Raw genomic sequence first — 19,573 nt, forward strand, 5'->3', positions numbered from 1 at the left:
TTGGGCCCATTTGACTCATTTCTCGACGGACCTTGTACGTAGGCCTGTTAATCGGGCGATTTGATCCTAACTTTAACAAATCTAGACTTGGCTTATCTAACTAGTAGTAACACTTTTGGATTTTGAATTGTCAACACATCCGTTAATGAGTGTAAAGTTCTTACTTGACTTACGGAACAGTAGGGCTTTTAAGTCTAATTCAGACTTAATCCAAACTTATTACTCCTTAATTTCATTAATATAATTACTATAACTATCAACTCATAAAATTTATTTAACATCCACAGCCTTAAAATTATACATGAATCAATAACACTTCTTTAAAAAATATACACAAACAAAAATTTTTCAACAATAATTATATCTAATTTGCTTGAAGTACATGAAAAATAGTAGTAAAATATGATCAATAGTTAATATATCTTCAAAGGTTGAAACTTCTCTGTAGCATTCTTAGTTTGCTCCTACTAATATTTGTCCGCTCTTTTTGTTCGCAATGCCCATATTTGAACAGAAATACATCACTTGAATCCAAACAGAAGTAAACAAATTGATTTGTCTCATGAGTCATATAAAAACCATCAAAAATAAATAAAATAAACCGAGAAGTAAATATGATCAGTTCAAAAAGATATTAAGTTGGCAAAGTATACAAAATGCATGCTTTGTCATTAAAAATACCAATGTACGCTTTATGGAGGTGGAGATTAGAGAAGCCAATCATGAAGATATAGTGGATATTGGAAAAACGGATATTGCTATGGCTATGGGTATAGGTGAAAGGAGAAATCAGAGGGATTAGAGCTTTCATCATTCTTCTGTCTAAATCTTATGATATATTTTTCAATATATTTAATATTTCTAATATATATTGATGTATTTTGACATATTAGTATTTAGTAATTATATATTTATTTGGATATGATTATATATAATAAAGTGTAGACATATTATATATACAATCATATATATGTAGGTAGAAATTAACAGACCGGATCTATATTGGGTATGAATCTAATAAAATTAAACTCGATTCACATTTAATTCGAGTCTAATATTTAGCCCAAAACTCAATCTATCCTAGGGGAGGCAATGGGGCGGGGGAAGGAGGCAATGGGGCGGGGGATCCTTCCCCCACCCCCCGCCCCGTTGTCAAATAACTCCCCCCGTCCACCGGCCATCCCCCACCCCTTCGTCCCGTTTCTCCCACGGGATTTATCATAAATGTTTATTTATAATAATACAATTGTAAACAATATTAAATAAAATTAAAAAGCTGTCAAGATGGAAATAAAGTATAACAAGTCAAGTTACATTCAGTGCGGAGGAAGGGAACCGATCGAAATAAAAAAGGGTTAAGAGCAAAACATGTTGGAATTGAATAGCTTAATCTTTTGAGGGGGCGTTAGAAACAAATCAACAATAATCCAAGAAAATTCTTCAGTTGTTGCGGCGACCGCTGATACTGACTAGCGTTGTACTTGTAAGTAAGAGTGCAACTTTAAGAAATTTAGCATTGTATTTATATATATATATATATATATATATTATTGTATGCTGGGGACGGGGCGGGTGTATGTTTCCCCACCCCCGCCCCATTTTAAGACGGGGAGAAATATTTTGCCCCCACCCCATTTTTACCCCCGCGGGCACCCACCCCCATTGCCATCCTTAATCTATCCCAATGAAAAATTAAATTCATAGAACTTTTTATTAGATCGAGTGGGGCAAGTTCGAGTTGATCTGATCCCATTGACAATCATACTTACACGATGACTTGTATCCATTGCTTTCTTCCTTCCATTATTCTTTTCAAGATGGTCTAAAAAACACTAAGGTTTTGTTTGATAAAACAGAATCTGAATTTTGAAATCTGAATACTGAAACAATTAATTTGCTGAATTTTAAGTACTAAAAAGAAATATCTGAATATCTGAATTTTAATACTAAACCTATTTATACTGTTTGATAAATATTTATAACTGAATGCTTAATAAGTTTAATTTTACAATTTTGCCCTTATATCTTTTTATTTAAAAAAGAAATAGAATATATGATTTAATTAGTTTAAAATTGTTAGGTATGAAAATGACAATATTTATTTTTAAATCAATTTAATATAAAAGATAAAATATATTATATGAGAAGTATAGAGAAAATGTGAAAATCATTAAAAATGAAGAAATGAGAAACTAAAAACCGTTAAATAGAGAATATCAGATTGTTTAATTAGATAAGAATTTTGAACAGAATTAACAAAGAAGTGTAGATTTGGTAGATAAGATAAGGTAGTTGAAATAATTCTATTGATTTTTATCAAAATTAAATATTCAGTTAGAATTCTTATGCTGAAAAAAGTACACACAAGTTCAGCAGATAGATTTTCATTTATTAAACACTCAAAACATCTAAATGTTTGAAAAGGTTCAATTTCAGCACTTTTTATGTTATCAAACAGACACTAAAACAGAAACCGTATTTATATGTTTCTATCCTCTCGAGCCTTTAAAATTTAAAAAGTGTGAGACCCCGATCAGTTCTTGTGTTTGATATTAGGTTATATTCATTATTTGTGCGGTAACATTAGGTTTTGGGACTAATTCGAAAATCCTAAGTTGGGTTAGTATTGAAACCCTAGTTTTTGTATTAATCATAAGTTCGAGTGGTGATTAAAGTTAGTTATGCTAGTGTGTGTTTTGGTACAGGTAAGTATAGGATTTGATCTGATTTATATCGATAAGTGAGTTTAAAAGTTAGAAAACCCTAAAAGCTAGCAAAAACCTTTAGTGTTATGATATATTAGAAGTTTAAGTTGGGTTTAAAACCCTAATTTTGCCCTTGACAAAAGGTTGTTGTTTAATTGCTTTTATGTGGGATTAAGTATGATTATGTATAGGTGATTAAGATAGGAAGGTGATTAGTGAAGCAAGTAAGTGTGATTACATGTTTTGGACTAGATTAAGTTATAACCTATGGAGTTAATTGAAAGAGTTCCAAATGTTTGAGGGCAAGAGTGGAACAAAAACTAAGTTGAGGTGCAAGGGATAAAGAAGTAAATAATGGATTTTAGTGTGATTGGTTGCCATAAAAAAATATCTCTCCTAAGTGGGTTTGCACCACATATTAATTCATGAGTCACAACTAAGCCATTATATGACCAAAACAAAACAAACAAATTAGAGACAAAGAGAGAGAGTGAGCCGTGGAGAAGGAGAAGGAAAACCAAAGGGAAGTTTGCAAAGTTCAATCAATTTCCTTCCATAAATCTTCATTTTGAAGCATAAAGAATCCACTTTGGAGTTGGCTTAAGGTCATTAGCCATCATACATACTTAATCTTGAGGTAAGAAAGTCTATTTGAAAACTTAAGTTGATTATTGATTGATGAACTAGTGGCTATTTTTGGTAAAGGATCTTAGTTGTGATTGATTATGGTGCCTCTTATGTTTATCACTTGTTGTTATGGATCAATTTGGTGAAAATTTGGGCCTTGAGGTTCTGCCATATGGACCCTCATAAGGGTTTCATGTTAAACATGTTAATTAGCTTTAATCTTGTATTATTGAATTTGTTATGGTTGTGTTTGATGATTTATTTCATTTGTTTGGTGAGTGGGTGGTAGAAACTGATTTGGGGTTAAGAAACCCTAGACTAAAGTAAGGAGTAATTGCTTGGTTAGGGTTAATTTGGTTAGGGTTTGTTGCACTAATGGTTAGATTAAGTTAATGAGTGCATATGAATTTAAATTAGAAGGTATAGATAATATGTGATTAGTTTGTGGGAATTGTATGGTGCAATTTCGGATCATTGGAAGCCTTCATAGGAGCTGGTTTAGGGTGTGTATTTGGTGTGCATTTAGCTAGAAAACCTGCATAACAATCATAAAACGGACCATGCGTTTGCGACGTACAAAACCGGCAAATCTGGAAAAACAGGGCAGTCCACAAATCCGAACTTGAGTTCCGTTTTTCTTTATGCTGTGTGTTGATTCAGAAGTTTCTCAAAACATAAAAGTTGTATCCTCTTAAGTCCTGAATATACCTGCAAAATTTCAGATCAAACGAATCAGTGTAGCCCGAGTTACAGCCAAAACACTCACTCCTATTTTGAACCCTGGATTGTGTTACGTTTTGAATTTTGCTTCTGACCATGCTATGTCCGTTTTGATAACGTGTGAACTGGGTGTTGATTCCTTTATAAGAAATGTAGATCTTGGTCTTAGTTTCGACACGGTATAAAGTGCATTCCAATCCGAGTTCCGTAACTCCAGTTATGATCAAAACAAGATCGGTTATCAGAACTGCCTTCGAATTTGGACAGTTCTGACAGGGATGTTTGGACCCGTTTTTCCCCATGCTCTGTATTGATTCAGTCTTTGGTCCAAACATGAAAGTTATAGCCTTATGAATGAGCTTTCTAACGTCTCTAGAATTTCTTGATTTTGATTTTTAAGTCGTGAGTTACGGTCTTTCAAACAGGGCCTGTTTGGTAAACCGAAATGAAATGGCTGGAACTATTTTGTGCATTTTTGACCAATACCTATTGAGATCTGGGTTGAAATGTTTAAATAAAAGTTGTAGCCTTTCCTCGTAGCTTCGAAACGGTGTCTCACCCACCTTGATTCGATATTTCTAGCCTAACTTTAGATCAAAACGGTTTGAGATGGCAGATCTGGCCGTTTCCGTTTGCCGTTTCCGCGTGCGCGTGTCCATTTTGCCGTTTCCCCACTTGCATGTGTCGATTTTACCGTTTTGCTTGTTTTGGGCATGTTAGTGGCCGTTTGTGATATAATGTGATGCAATCTTCTATTTCAGACCGTGGTGAGTTAGGCGGAACTGGTAGGGCCTACTACTAGCTAACATGCACGAAATGATTTATGCTCTTGTACTACTTTTGTGTTTTGAGTAAGTATTCGGACCATTTTGTATATAACTTGTTTATGTGTTTAAGGTGAATAAAAGGGTACCTAGGCGAGGGTGTATTTCATCGTACTCGACCTAAACCCTAATTTACGTGCATATTTATACATGACATGTATAAATGAATTATTTTGGGTTTGAACCCCTTGAACTTGGAGTTCGGGGTGACTTTTGTGAGTTCGTGAAAAATGTTGAAGTTGTGGGCCCGATCTCAAGACCTGGATGGACTATTCGAGCCGGTCGGGGCTTGGTCGAAGCCAGTCCAACCTAGTTTGAGGTCACCAAGTTCGTAGGTTCAAGTGGTAAACCAATTTGTGACCCGAGCTTGTGACTCAAGCTCAAGTTTGTGATTTCGTTCGCTCGAGCAAGTTTGTGAGGTGACTGGCCAGTGAGAGTGATAAGGTGTTAGGTGGGAGTACAAGTGGAGTTCTACGGACCCTTATATGTGATCGACGGAGTGTCGGCAGGAGGTCACGCATGGCAAACGACTTGGCTTTGGAGCCAACCTGTATCCTTCTTTTGTGTTGTTACTTTTGCACTTGATTTGGCATTTTGTGAAATTGTTGTTTAGTTTAATATGAAGTTTACGTGTTTACCCCTGTTTACTTACTAAACATTTAACTTACCCCGTTTCCTTTGTTTTCCTTAGCAGGAGACGACGCGGGGAACTCCTTGGCACATTCATTAGTATAGTTAGGTGTGCTTGTAATAGTTCGATAGTTAAGGTGTTTATCCTTATTTTAGTGACCTGTATAAGAACCTGTCTTCGGGTCTACTTTTGCTTTTGGTTAGTGGTGTGGAATTCTATAGTAGTTTCGATAGCTCCTTTTGAGGATGTAAATACTCTTTTGGGGATTGTATATATTATGAATAGTGCTCTTTTGGCTCATATTGTTAATATTTTGTTTCGAAATTTTGAATCCTAGCGCGAGTTAGGCAGGCGTCCCGCCGATACCATAGGGTCCGCCCTTGGGAGAAGCGGGGACGTCACGAAAAGTATGTCATATCTTCTACGGATGTCTAGCATCATTTGTTTTTTCTAGCTCGTACTGGTGAATTTTAAAAGTAATATTAAGTTGAATAAAAGGATAATAACTTTAAAAATTATCGATTAAAAGAAAATTGTGTTTTAGTACACTATAAATAAATGACAAATAGCAAGATCCGCTTCATGTTTGACGAGACTAACTTTGACTAGTCCAACATTTGTTTTATTCGTTTAACTCGTGGCATATATTCCAGACAATATGCGTAGTAAGGAAAAGTAAGTAGTTAAAAGAATGAGCAAATAGTATTGTTTTAATCAACAATAGTGTCTATGTTTGGATTGATCTGTTTTTCATAAATAAGTTTTTAAAAATATAATACTATAATAATACACAAATAAAAATAACTCAAAAAAATTTCATTCATACAATATATCAAAAATAATTCACAAACAAAAAATAAAATAAAAATAAAAAATAAATTTTACAATAATTTTCACCTATCACCACCACCCCCACGCACTACCGCTACCATCTCTCTCTTCTCCTCCCTCTTTTTCCTTTTCCCTCTCCTCATCCTTCTATTCTTTTCACCTTCCCTCATTTTCCCTGCCACCCTCTATCTGGTCGAGACCAGATTGAGGCATCTAGTCTAGTCATGGTTTGATTGCGACAAGAAAGCTTAGTATTTTTTGGTAGCGATTTTGCTGCGACCAAATCGATGGGTGGAAGAGAAGAAGAGGGAAGGAGGAAGAGAGAGGAGATGGTGGCGGTGACGATAGTTGTGGGTAGTAGTATTAATTTTTAAAAAGTATTTTAATTTTAAAAGGTACTCCAAAGTATATTCCAAAAATTCCTCAAAAAAATCTACGGTAAAAGTTTTTCATATACATTATTGCAGTAAAATATTTCAAAAATATATCAAAAAACAGTTCATCCAAACTAAGCCAGTTGTTTTCCCCTTTTTTTAACTATCAAATGCATAATGGGAGATATTTAGTATGTACCTTTTTTTTTTTTTGGTAGGAGGGGTTTTAAATTTAGAATATTATATTTACAATCATTCCCATCTCACCATTCAACAAACCTTTTCGAGTGATATTTAACATTAATGTTATCATGTTAATAATTTTTTTATTACATAACAAGATATTGTATAATACGGCGGAGGGATTCAATCCACATTCCTTTATCTTTAATTCACATTCAGTACAAATCTAAATGTTAATGGTATGTTTTAATAATCCAAAAAAAGAATATAGATTTAATGTAGATAAGGGTGAATTTAGCTTATCTCATAGCTAGTAGTGTACAAACAATTTCATCCTTGATTATTTTGTATTGTGTATGATAAATTTTTTTGATTAATCTATCACTGCCCTTAAAAGTATTGTCAAAGTAAAGTAGTTCAAACTATGGTTTGATCCGAATGAATAAAAGTAAGTTAACGTTTGAAGTTGGTTCGTGTTTGCTAGTTCGATTAGTTGGATCATGAATTGAATGTGACACCGTCCAATTATGTACTCCATTGAATTCGGAAATTTAAAATATAAGAAACAGAGTGTAAAAAGTAAAAACCAAACAAAATAAACCGATTTTTACTAGCCTCTCTATCTCTCTCTCTAGTTCAATATTATCCAAATTATTTGAGATAAAAAATAATTTTACAATTTTGTCATTTTGATCTAGATAATTGAAGCATGATAAAAATAAAAAAACGAAGTCACTTATGGTCCTGGATTTCAAAATACTTGCTATAAGTTAATGTGGGATTATATAAAATATTTAGTGGTTCAATCTGTACGAGATGATTACAAACATCCCAAGTACTCTTACAGGATTCAGGTATTTTGGGCTGTAATAGACTCGTTTGTTATGAATATTTTGAGCTACCCATTTCCATGGGCGACTGTATGAATATTTTTCTTAATAATATTCTCATGTACAACAATTTAAAAATTTGTTGTCGTGAACATGATATTGGGAAATTGATTTGCACAAGAATTGGGAAAATGTACAAACGATTTCCACAATTAACGATAAGATTTTTCAATTGCTCAATTGGTCGAAAATGTATCAAATGCTGTTCATCAAACACGAAAACTTACTTGTTTGGATTGCATTTTTCTAGATTTTTTTGTAGAAAAATTATTGTAACGATTTGATGTATATGAGATGCAAAAGTAATTGAAAAATGTGTTCACGAAAAAACATAGCAATTTTTCAAAGAAAAATTACTGGCCAAACAATGCCAAACACAAGACTTGCTCAAATCGCTAACTTACATTTTTTCCTTTCGCATTAGCAAATTGTGCGGTCCTAACCATAACAGGACAACAAAAGAAAAAGAAAATAAAAAAGGAAGAGTTGGCATTTCATCAGTGATATAAAAAATGGAAGAGGGGGCAGGAGCGGTTATTCTGAACTGTTCACGGCCAGATTTTGGTCAAAAAAAATATGTGATACAGATCATTAATTGTACATCGATTTTCACAACGTGTGTGTGTGGGATCCGTAAAATTTTGGACTAAAATTACATATTATGCAAATAAAGTTATATCGTGTGCAATCAAAGTTACGCGCGGTTGAAAATGACCAAAACCGTCCGTTCTTGCCCCCTTGTCCATAAAAAACAAATCCGTTGGAGTGTTGTATATCTATATCCATGACAGTTCCTACCAGATAGTGACACGTAGCCAGTCAAACAATCAAAACTCCTGATGCAGAACTTGGAAACTCCCCTCCATAAACTAAACTACAATTGATAAAACTGGTTGGGGTCCGCTCTGCCAAATCAGTCTCAGAGCATTCAAAGAGAGAGAAAGAGTGAGTCGTCCTCAGTCAAAACTTTCCGTTCAGAAAGCTCATTGAAAGTAGCAAAGCAAGGCTGTGGAGCCTGGAATTGCAATTGGCACTTTACCCTTTCCGCCTCTCTCAACCTTCTCACTTCGACGGAAAAATATTTTTTTTAAAAAAAATTATTATTTTGTATTTCTCTCTGTGGTTTCGTCCTCTCCGGTTCCAGTCCAGTTGGTGTCCATTGAAGTTGTTCAGATCACAAGCTTTCTCAATTCGCAAAATGTGATTAAACTCACAGCTACAGGTACGTCTCTTCTCGTCATTCTTAGTGTTACTCTTGAGACTTTCTCCAGTTGTCTTCTTTTTAACAAAGTAGTAGTTATTTCCATTTTTTCCCTTTTTTTAAAAAATTTTATCTGACGGGGAAAGGAAATTTGAGAAATATTAGGATCATCTGAGCTGCGCCTGGGTTCGACCTGAATTTCTGTACATTTTGTTACCGGAGACTTGTTTTAGGAAAGCGTATCTGACGTCATGTTTTAGTTCATGTGCTAGTAGTATACTATATTTTCCCGAAGGCATCTTCTATTTTTTTTTTAAAAAATTAAAATAGTTTCTTCTTCTTTTTTAACCCGTCTTTGGAGTGATGTGAAACCAGTATAGAGAGCCTTGGAGGTTGTCTTTGTTCTGCTTAAGTTTAGCACAATTTGGGGCTAGTTAGTACTATTATCTGAAGAGAACCTTGGAGGTAGTCTTGCAAGATATCTAGGTAAGTCCAGTGCTTTTGGAACCTGACGTGACAACTGGAATTTTTGGATTTCAGCACATGTCATCTTGCTCCATTGGTTGGTACATCTGAGTTTTTTAGGAGCTGTTATGTTAACTTGGCACGAGTAATTGATTTGCTGAAGGTACGTACCCAGGTTAGGGATGAAGGTAATTTCAAGGATTTGTAGGATCATGAGAAGCTGAAATACTGGGTACTGGATAAAGTTATCTCCTTGTAATTTTTGGCTTCACTGCTCATCTTCTGAGGGCAAGGCGGTGGAGATGGGATCTGGGGGAATATTTTGGGGACCTTGCAGTTGGTTTTGCTTGCTTGTAAGCTAGCACTGGGACATCTGTTGTGCAATGATTTCAGTCTTGCTGTTGATAGCTGTCTTTACCATTCTAGTCTTTCTTGCCCGATTAGGACAGAACTGCCAGTGTATGTGCATAATATCTGAGATGAGGAAACTGCACTGAAGGTAATGTGTACAGAGATGGAATTTTTTTGAGATTGTCGTCTTACAAAAGGTCACCAAAGCTAAACTCATCAGTGAGATTTTAGCTTGGATTTAAGATTCTGGAAATCATGTCAGACTTTTGGATCCTCTATCTCAGCTTGATAGCTGATGTATGATGGCAATGGTTTTGCTTGTTTGGTTTTGGCCATTTCCAAAGTTAGGTAGTTTTCTTTTTCCAACTACGGTGATTGGTATTTCCTTCTTGGAAACAGTTATCTGGAGAATAAACGGTACTTGTTGAAGGTATTCGTTGGAGCTTCATTTATACTTCCTCCGTCCCACTTTGATAGTCCTGGTTTTTTTTTCAGACAGTTTAAGAAAAAATAGTTAACTTTGTTAGAACAATCAATTTAGGTAGCTATTTTCCTAAAATACCCTCGCATTAATTAAAGTACAACTTTATGGGAACTTGAATTGATGGTAAAAAAAGAATTAACTCTCATTAAATGGGGTAGGTTTATAGTAACAACAACTTACATTGAATAAGGGTATTTTAGGAAAATTAAAATACAACTATATTCTTCAATTGGGAAGTGGACTACAATTTGGGACAGACGAAAAAGGAAAAGGACTATCAAAGTGGGACGGAGGGAGTATTAAGTTTTGACACTTCTTTTACCTTGATATTTTAAATTTTATTCGGATGAGTGCTTCTACGACATGTTTCTTCTGAAAGAAAATGGTTGATTGACATATTAATTGTGGAATCATATTCGTTGGAGCTTCATTTATATTAAGTTTTGACACCTCTTTTACCTTGATATTTTAAGTTTTATTCGGATGAGTGCTTCTATGACATGTTTCTTCTGAAAGAAAATGGTTGATTGACATATTAATTGTGGAATCATATTTTTTTTCAGAATGTTAATGTATAGTCAATGGAAAAACAAATTTCTGTGTAGTACTATTCTCTGCAATACATCCTTATCGTAGTTTCTATTATCAGTTCTTTGTCTAAATACATGTTTTTTTCCCCAGGTTTATGTATGCTTTTGCTGTATTATCTGGGCTGTGTCTATTAACCAAATAAAAAAATCTTATCTGGCTTAGTTCACCGTTATGGCTTCGGGTGGTGTGATGCCTTCAGCTGTTGGGAAACCAAAAATTGATGCAATGCTTGTTGACAAACTTCCTGAAGAAATCAATGAAATGAAGATCAAAGATGAAAAGGTTGAAAAGGTAAATTCAAGAAAGTATTCCAGGAATTAGTATAATGTCTTTTCCATTTATTGCTTTTCCTTGTATTGCATATATATGGTAATCCTTTATGTGCAGGAAATGGATGCGGCTGTGGTGGATGGAAATGGTACTGAAACAGGGCACATCATTGTAACTACTATTGGTGGTAAAAATGGTCAACCTAAGCAGGTAATAACTTTCAAAATCAGTTTCTCATGATTGAAAGGTCTCTGGTTCGTAATGGTCCAACCACTCACATTTGCTATTGAGTAGAAGAAGGTAGAGCAGGGTTTCTTTATTTTTTTTTTTGTGGGTTGGGGACTGACCTCTGACCGTATGTTATATACCTTTGGATTAGATAACTTGAGTATCTATACAATAAATAATGTCTGAGCAATGGCAGTTGGTGTAACACTACTTTTGAACTTCCAATTTAACCCTTATAAAAATTAATTTTTACCCTACTCACCTAATCACATTTTGCCTATATAACTACTCATAACCACCCTAAATATTGTAAATACCAAATTACTATAATCATATAAACCAAAGTTTTTTCATGAAAATTTTATATAAATTTTTTGTGTATAACAAACAAAATTTATACAAAAATGGTTCATTTTAATTGTTCCCTAATTGCACATACATTGGGTGTGCCCTTAACACTAGTATAGATTTATTGGTTGTTGACTAACCATATGGCTTGATCCTACCCTACTTTAGTACCTCGCTTTCTGTAACTTTACTTGTGGAATGATCTTTATGTTCCTTAGGTTATTGTAGAATGTTTTACCTTATCTCACCCCATACTTTTTGAATTCAGTCCATCAGTTATATGGCAGAGCGCATTGTGGGACAGGGTTCATTTGGAATTGTGTTTCAGGTAATGTTCTATTCACATATTTAATCTTCCAAGTGCTTGTTAAATTTTGTTTAGTTGGCTTAGATTGATTTAACCAACAAACAGAGAGAGATAATCCTGGTAATTTTGTTAAAATTACGGGTCACGGACCCAGTAATTTTTTCGGGTATGGTTTGAGAAATAATCCCGGTACCCAGATTCGGACCCGTATCCGTTTACTCTAACAAAAAAGCGGGTTGGATACGGAATATAGGTTTCCGACCTGTATCGGATCCGGACCCGAGCAATATATTAATAATTATAAAATATAAATATTTCTAAATACATTCTTTTACTAAATTAACAAAAGTACTCTTTTACCAGATTAACCAAATTCCCGTATCCCAGATGAAGCATCTAAGAAATTAGGATTTGGAAGAGCCAAACTTGTTGGACTAGAAATGTATTCATCACAAGTTGCATATGAGTGCTTTTTGCTAAATATTTTGGGATCATGTTGGGCCTTTTTGCTAACATGGATAAAAGAAAGCGAATGATACATGTTGGGCCTTTTCTTTCCGGGTAGACTTGGACCCGACCCGGGATCCGTTGGACCTGGTTTCAGAATCTTAAGCACAAGACCCGTCGGGTATATGGATTGGATCCAGGTCTAACAAATTAAAATGGGTTTGGGTTCGGAATTTTCAATTCCGACCAGAACCCAACCCGTTGACGGGCCTGGTTTTTTTTGGGGGGGGGGGAATTAAACAAACAAATGCATTAAAGGGAAGAAGTGGGCATTGATTAAGCTACCACATATTTTTGCTGAAGTCTTGTTTTTGTTAGAATAGCATACTACAAAAAGGCTTTTATAGTATGCCCTTATTTTTCTGGTGTATTTTGGCTTTAAGTGGGGTTTACTTTTTTTTTTTTTTTTGGGTCTTAATCATAAACTTTCTTGCTTATGGAGGTAGGTGGCTGAACTGGTTTTTGACTTCTGCAATGAACTTTAACATGCAAAATATTGGCAGGCCAAATGTCTAGAAACTGGAGAAACAGTGGCGATCAAAAAGGTTTTGCAGGATAAGAGATACAAAAATCGGGAGTTGCAGACAATGCGCCTTCTTGATCATCCCAATGTTGTTTCACTTAAGCACTGCTTCTTTTCAACTACTGAAAAGGATGAGCTGTACCTTAATTTGGTTCTTGAGTATGTACCTGAGACTGTATATAGGGTAGCTAGGCACTATAGCAAGGCAAACCAGCGAATGCCCATGATTTATGTCAAGCTATACACTTACCAGGTTAGCCACATTGAATTTATCTTGTCTGTTTTCCTGTGGTTGTTCATGATAATAAAATGATAATGAAAGAATTTTATTGTTATTTTCTGCTGGTTTTCTTGTACGCTTTACCTGGATCCTCCTCCTGTTCAGTGCAATTCTGGTTAAGATTATTTCATTTGGTTAAGCTTGGACAATATTCATTCTTGAACTTAATGTGGTCCATCACTTGATCCTTTTTATAGTTTGTAGTCTCATTTTCAACTATTTTACTACAGATATGTAATACAACTTACAACTTACTACAGAGATGTAATACAAGCATGTGTCTGGTCTGACGTACCTGTTGATAAAATGACTGCCCCTTTCACTTCTTTTGGCGAACTACATGTACCTTGTCTGAACGACATTAACCATGGTTGGTCAATCATAGCTATTTTGTTGGAAATCCTTTTGTTCATATCCTAGTCCACTTTCCTGAAGTGATGCCATGGTCAACTTCTTTTATTTTGGTGCTTGAGATCCTTCCCCCGTCCCTAGGCCGATATGGTTTTGAGAAGCGACTATGAAATATGTAATACTGGCATGGTGCATGCTGAAAGTTGTGGTGGGGGACCACTTTTTCTATGAAGTATTGACAACCTAAGTCTTGGTTGTTTCTGATCGTATAGAGAAATTGACTTTACAGATATTCAGAGCTTTGGCATATATTCATGGTATTGGAGTTTGTCACAGGGATATCAAACCTCAAAATTTACTGGTATGTATTTGATTCTGCAGAATCTGTGCCGTTCTTTTTATGGGAATATTCACGATCACAGTCTGTTCTGCAGGTCAATCCTCACACCCATCAGGTCAAACTCTGTGACTTTGGAAGTGCAAAAGTTCTGGTAACTATTGTATTTTATCTTTCCTCTTGGTGATTGAGTTTTTGAAACTGACACAGTAACTTAGTTGTTGATTGATCCTTGTCAAGTTTATTTTGTTTCTCTTGACAAGAAAACATGGACGAGCCATTTCACAAAAATATTAAAAATCATTTATCATTGGTAACAGGTCAAAGGCGAGCCGAACATATCCTATATTTGCTCTCGATATTATCGTGCACCTGAACTGATATTTGGGGCTACCGAATATTCTACTGCAATTGACATATGGTCTGTGGGTTGCGTCCTTGCTGAGTTGCTGCTTGGACAGGTTCTAAAAGCATAGTTAAGCTTTACTGCTTAGTTGGAAATAGTGAACAATGCTGTGACAATATGATGCATTCTTAATTTCTTTGTTTGCCATACCAAACTCAATAGCCTCTTTTCCCTGGTGAGAGCGGAGTTGATCAGCTGGTGGAAATAATCAAGGTAAGTTGGAACCTGATGCAAGTATCCAACCGTCTCATTTACAAGATAAGTGAGTTTAACTGGATATTTTTGGTGCCTAGGTACTAGGGACTCCAACTCGTGAGGAAATCAAGTGTATGAATCCAAATTACACAGAGTTCAAGTTCCCCCAAATCAAGGCTCACCCATGGCACAAAGTGAGGAACATTGGGCCCAGTTGTTTTCTTTGTTATGGTACTAAAGCTTTCATGATTCTGTCTTAGTTGTTGATTTGTTTCTGTTGCCTTTTGTTTCTTTTCTATTTTTGGGTAACTTAGATTTTTCATAAGCGGATGCCTCCTGAAGCCGTTGATCTGGTATCAAGACTTCTCCAGTATTCTCCCAACTTGAGGTGCACTGCCGTGAGTATATCCAAAACTAAATCCTTTCCTTTGAAGTTTGGCTTTGGGATGATTGTTGGAATGTCTTTTCCCTGGGTGTATCAGTCTATGCATGAATGCTTGTATTTTCTTTGCTTCTCTAGTAGATTGTTTATTGCTGTCCTTTGACCTTGCTGCTAATTTGGGGACTCATTTGGGTAAAATTGCCAATCTTGTTATCATATTATATATTATAACCGTCATTGTGGATTACTCAAATGTGAGAAATGCTCATTCAGTACAGTGTAGGGCACAAACATACACCTAAACTACGTGAGAAAACCACTCCTGTTCTAATTTCCACCTGTTTATGCATTTCTTTTGTCTGAAGAGAATAAAAAACCAGCTTGGTACATATTAACTGACATACTTATTAGATCTTTTATAGTTGCACTGCCCCCTTTTATCTATTGTTGCTCTGGGAGTCCAGATGCGATAATTTTATGAAGCCATTCTAATTGATGATGTTGCTAAGATTGTCGTAACAAGGGAATTTTACTTTCGTGTAATTTTACAAATTTGAATTTCCACTGAAGTGTTGTCTTTGGAGACTGTGGGTTGTGGGGGAGAGTTTCTAAATTTGTTGACATACTTATTAGATCTTTTATAGTTGCACTGCCACCTTTTATCTATTGTTGCTCTGGGAGTCCAGATGCGATAATTTTATGAAGCCATTCTAATTGATGACGTTTCTAAATTTGTTGATCTAGTTGTTTGTTGTAGACAAATCATTTACTAATGGTGGTAAAATATTTTCCATTAAATATTGATTTTCTTTGTCAGCTGGAGGCCTGCGTCCACCCATTTTTCAATGAACTTCGTGATCCTAGTAGTCGTCTCCCTAATGGACGCCCATTACCTCCCCTTTTCAACTTCAGACCTCAAGGTTTGTATTCCATTCCTCTCTTGTTAGCAGCCGAATGAGGGGTTGGGGTGGTATACCATCTGTCTTTTTCGGTAATAGCTTTCTGACGGTGACTCTCCCTTTTTACCCTTTTTTTGGGGTTCTTTTTTTGAGTGCAGAGTTGAAAGGAGCATCTTTGGAACTTATTGCCAAATTGATTCCTGAACATGCTAGGAATCAGTGCCCCTTTATTGGGTCATAGGCTGTATCGAAGTTTCATGTAGCATGTGTATACTTGAATTAATATGTGATGTAGCATGCTTGTCCTTCATATGTTGACAGAAGAATCAGAATGTAACAGTGCTGTATGGATGTTCTCCTTCTTTCTGTTCTATTCTTGTCTACATGGATGATTAACGTCAGTAATATATGTAACCTTTTGTGCCTGTATGTAAGGCTCAGCGCATTGTTGCTAATTGCCATAATACAATTGAAGCTTGGTCCTGAAGTGAAACCATTACAGTTGTGTGAATGTTCCAGTTGAATTTACTTTTGTTCTGTTCACTTTCTGTTCTTTTGCTTTCGAAAGAATATGATGCCTGATTTAATTGGATATACAATTGCATTGCTGCCTCAGCTAGTTCAGGGTTCGTAAAGCACATTCTGCACTCCGGATGCATGTTCTAAGTTCTAGTGGATTCACATCCATGGGCTAGAATGGTGACTGAGTGTGAAATCATGTGGTTCCCAACTAGGTTTTTGCTGATTTAATGGAACCGTACATGGGTGTGTGTGTGTGTGACGCTGAAGTCCTACCGTGCAAACTGATAGGCATTCCGGGCACGGAAAGATATGGAAGGGTACAGACTGCAGATGGAAATTCCGAAATTGATCAGCTGCAATCGACTCGAGTTCTTAGCGAAAGTGGAATAGATGAAATCAAGCTCTTGATTTGGTGGAATTACTGATCAATGTATCTCGGTCGTGACTCGGGATGAGATGTTCTGCATGATGAAGGGTTGGCTAATGGTCTTGTTCATGCCCAAGGGGAATTCGTGTAACATCAAAGTATCTTGGAATTCCTGCTAAATCAGTCATTTCAAACGTTACCAGCTCCTCGCAGTAACAATTGCAGGGTGACTTGGCAATCAAGATGATGATTGCCTGTGGACATCTCAAGTGCAGATTATTTTAATTAAACAGAAATGACAACTGATTTTTCTATCATTATTATTATTATTACTATATTATTATTTGGGTGGGATGCTCCTTCGCGACACTAGGATTAACCAAGACAAAAGTCAAACAGTGAACCAAGCGCCTGTGAATTCTGCCAAATTTTACGTGATTTGTGGGTAAAGGAGTGAAATTTAGGTGGCTTTACCTGATCGAATACTTGAAGCGAATCGAATAAGAAATGATAGTTCTGGTAATTACTCCTTCCGTCCTACTTTGATAGTCCTGATTTTCTTTTCACACAGTTTAAGAAAAAGTAGTTAACTTTATTGGAACAATCAATTTAGATTGTTGTTTTCCTAAAATACCCTCACATTAATTAAAGTACAACTTTATGGGAATTTGAATTGATGGTAAAAAAAGAATTAACTCTCATTAAATGGGGTAGGTTTATAGTAACAACAACTTATATTGAATAAGGGTATTTTAGAAAAATTAAAATACAATTATATTCTTCAATTGAGAAGTGGACTACAATTTGGGACAAACGAAAAAGAAAAATAGGACTATCAAAGTGGGACGGAAGGAGTATTACTAACTAGAAATAAGGGAAGAATGTATAATCGTTCATTCATGCAAGAGGAAAGTGTTAAATCTCAGCTAGCGCCGCTTATCTTTACGCGGAATTGAGGGGCATGTGGATTCATCATTGAGGAAGCATCCAACCTGGATCAAGCTTAAACCATTGCTGAAACTCGGGAGAGTCAAGCGCTAACTAGGGTTGGGAAAATAAAAGGATAATTTTAGAAACCTCCGTTGAGATTTCTAACAATTTCATTAAGTTCCCTCAAAATTTTAAAAATTATATCTACCTCTCTTATCCAACAAAATGACAATATTAACCTTACTATTTTAGTAAAACTTCTTTGTTGGGTGTGAATGCCTCCGCCACCTTGGCTAAGGAAAAATCTTGCTTAACATGAGTTGGAGGATACCTCGACCCAATTGTTCTTCGCCGAGAACTCATCTCGGAATAACTTATTTGCGCGAGGTATTAAAAGTCTCGGTTTATTACTATGATATGACTAATAATTGATATGATAGCTAACCACCCTATAATTTAATCCTATTATTAACATCGTCGCCATGTCTTATTATACGAGATCAAACTACTAATAAACTTCATTATTCCACCCTTTATATCCTTTAGTATAAATATCAGCACCTTACTCACTTGAGAGGTATGCAATCCAACTCACTCAATATAACTTCCGACAACTTCTAATTTAAGCATTGGCATAAAATCGGGGGATTTAGCCCTGACCACTTCTTATTTTGAACTCGTCTTGTGTTTGGTCTCAGCTTGACACGTCAGTTCTCGCTTGTACATTAGGTATTGCATATAGAGAAAATGGGATTTATAATTATTTTTTCTTTTCATTTTCATCTTTTTTTTTTATGTTTTGCAAGTAAAATTATAAAACTATGAGCACAAACTCTAGTCGCTATCAATTCCAGATGTTGAAGTAGTGATCTTTTTTTTGACAACTTTTAATGTGATCCAATTTTACTGTTGACATTTTTTCTTTCTTTGTATCAAAAGCAACAATAATTTGAAACGGAAATTGTTCAAAACTACTACTAAAATATGACAGTTTCAACAAATAAAAAATTCTCAAACTCTAAAAGAATTATGACAATACTTGTCCAATTTAGAAGAAATATGTATCACAAGTAAAGCACCATGTACAGTAGCCTATCGTAGCGATAAAATTATTGTAATAATTACTTATTAAATAATAAATATAGGTATTGAAAACTTGATGCATTTTCTTTAGTTTTTGCTATATATTTTACAACTGTTTGAGAAAGTAATATAAACTTTATAAAGTAAGGGTATTTTAGGGTGTTTATTTAAAATTTTGACCAAATCTAAGATTGGGTTAACACAAGTGTCAAATTAAGGGAGGTAAATGTAATTTTTAAAACTTTAAAAGAGCTCATTAAAATTAGGGATAATTTCAGAAACCTCCTCTAAGATTTTTGATAATTTTATTGAGTTCCTCTGAGTTTTAAAAAATTACATTTACCTCCCTTGATTTGATAGATTTAGTAACAAAATCTTAAAATAATATTGACTTGATTAAATTTTAAGTGAATACCAAAAAATGCTCTTGTGTAATGAGTTTTAATTTACTTTCTCTATACAATTATAAGATTATCTAGTATGATTATAAGGAAAATGTGCCAAAATTTTCATGTCCATAACTACTATTTGATAAACAACTATAATAATAATAATTTTATCACTATGATAGGATACTTTTGATAATATTTTATTATGGATTTAGACATATGAGATAGAAAAGAAAATATTGAAATAATTCATTTAGAATTTATGAATTTTTTGAGTAGTGAGATTATCATAACTTAGTAGTGGCTTTGGGTCATTTCTTTTTTATTTATTATTAATTTTAATACCAAAAAATAAAAAACAAAGATCAGCAC

The 19,573-nt window shown here is 34.9% G+C and overlaps 1 protein-coding gene across 2 annotated transcripts; it reads left to right on the plus strand.

The window, feature by feature from the left end:
- Positions 1 to 8,685: 8,685 nt before the first annotated feature.
- LOC113751608 (shaggy-related protein kinase epsilon) lies at positions 8,686 to 16,434 on the plus strand. 2 transcript variants are annotated; one of them, XM_027295666.1, is made up of 13 exons: positions 8,686 to 9,007; positions 10,968 to 11,168; positions 11,265 to 11,357; positions 11,992 to 12,051; positions 13,041 to 13,313; positions 13,981 to 14,052; positions 14,126 to 14,182; positions 14,349 to 14,489; positions 14,597 to 14,647; positions 14,728 to 14,823; positions 14,944 to 15,027; positions 15,829 to 15,931; positions 16,069 to 16,434. In XM_027295666.1, the coding sequence occupies exons 2-13, from the start codon at positions 11,049 to 11,051 to the stop codon at positions 16,149 to 16,151; spliced, it is 1,233 nt and encodes a 410-aa protein (XP_027151467.1). In that variant the 5' UTR covers positions 8,686 to 9,007; positions 10,968 to 11,048; the 3' UTR covers positions 16,152 to 16,434. The 2 variants fall into 2 exon arrangements, with proteins under 2 accessions (XP_027151467.1, XP_027151468.1); XM_027295667.1 differs by having other exon boundaries at positions 11,040 to 11,168.
- The last annotated feature ends 3,139 nt before the right edge of the window (positions 16,435 to 19,573 follow it).

The sequence above is a fragment of the Coffea eugenioides genome, chromosome 11 (genome assembly GCF_003713205.1).
Source record: "Coffea eugenioides isolate CCC68of chromosome 11, Ceug_1.0, whole genome shotgun sequence".
Classification (NCBI taxonomy): domain Eukaryota; kingdom Viridiplantae; phylum Streptophyta; class Magnoliopsida; order Gentianales; family Rubiaceae; genus Coffea; species Coffea eugenioides.

What these genes read in the sequence shown, in the direction of transcription:
- LOC113751608 (XM_027295666.1), top strand. Translation starts at nt 11,049, where the DNA reads ATGGCTTCGGGTGGTGTGATGCCTTCAGCTGTTGGGAAACCAAAAATT. An exon ending in TCAAACCTCAAAATTTACTG is followed by an intron (nt 14,053 to 14,125) that starts GTATGTATTTGA and finishes TCTGTTCTGCAG; the next exon opens with GTCAATCCTCACACCCATCA. An exon ending in TTGGAAGTGCAAAAGTTCTG is followed by an intron (nt 14,183 to 14,348) that starts GTAACTATTGTA and finishes CATTGGTAACAG; the next exon opens with GTCAAAGGCGAGCCGAACAT.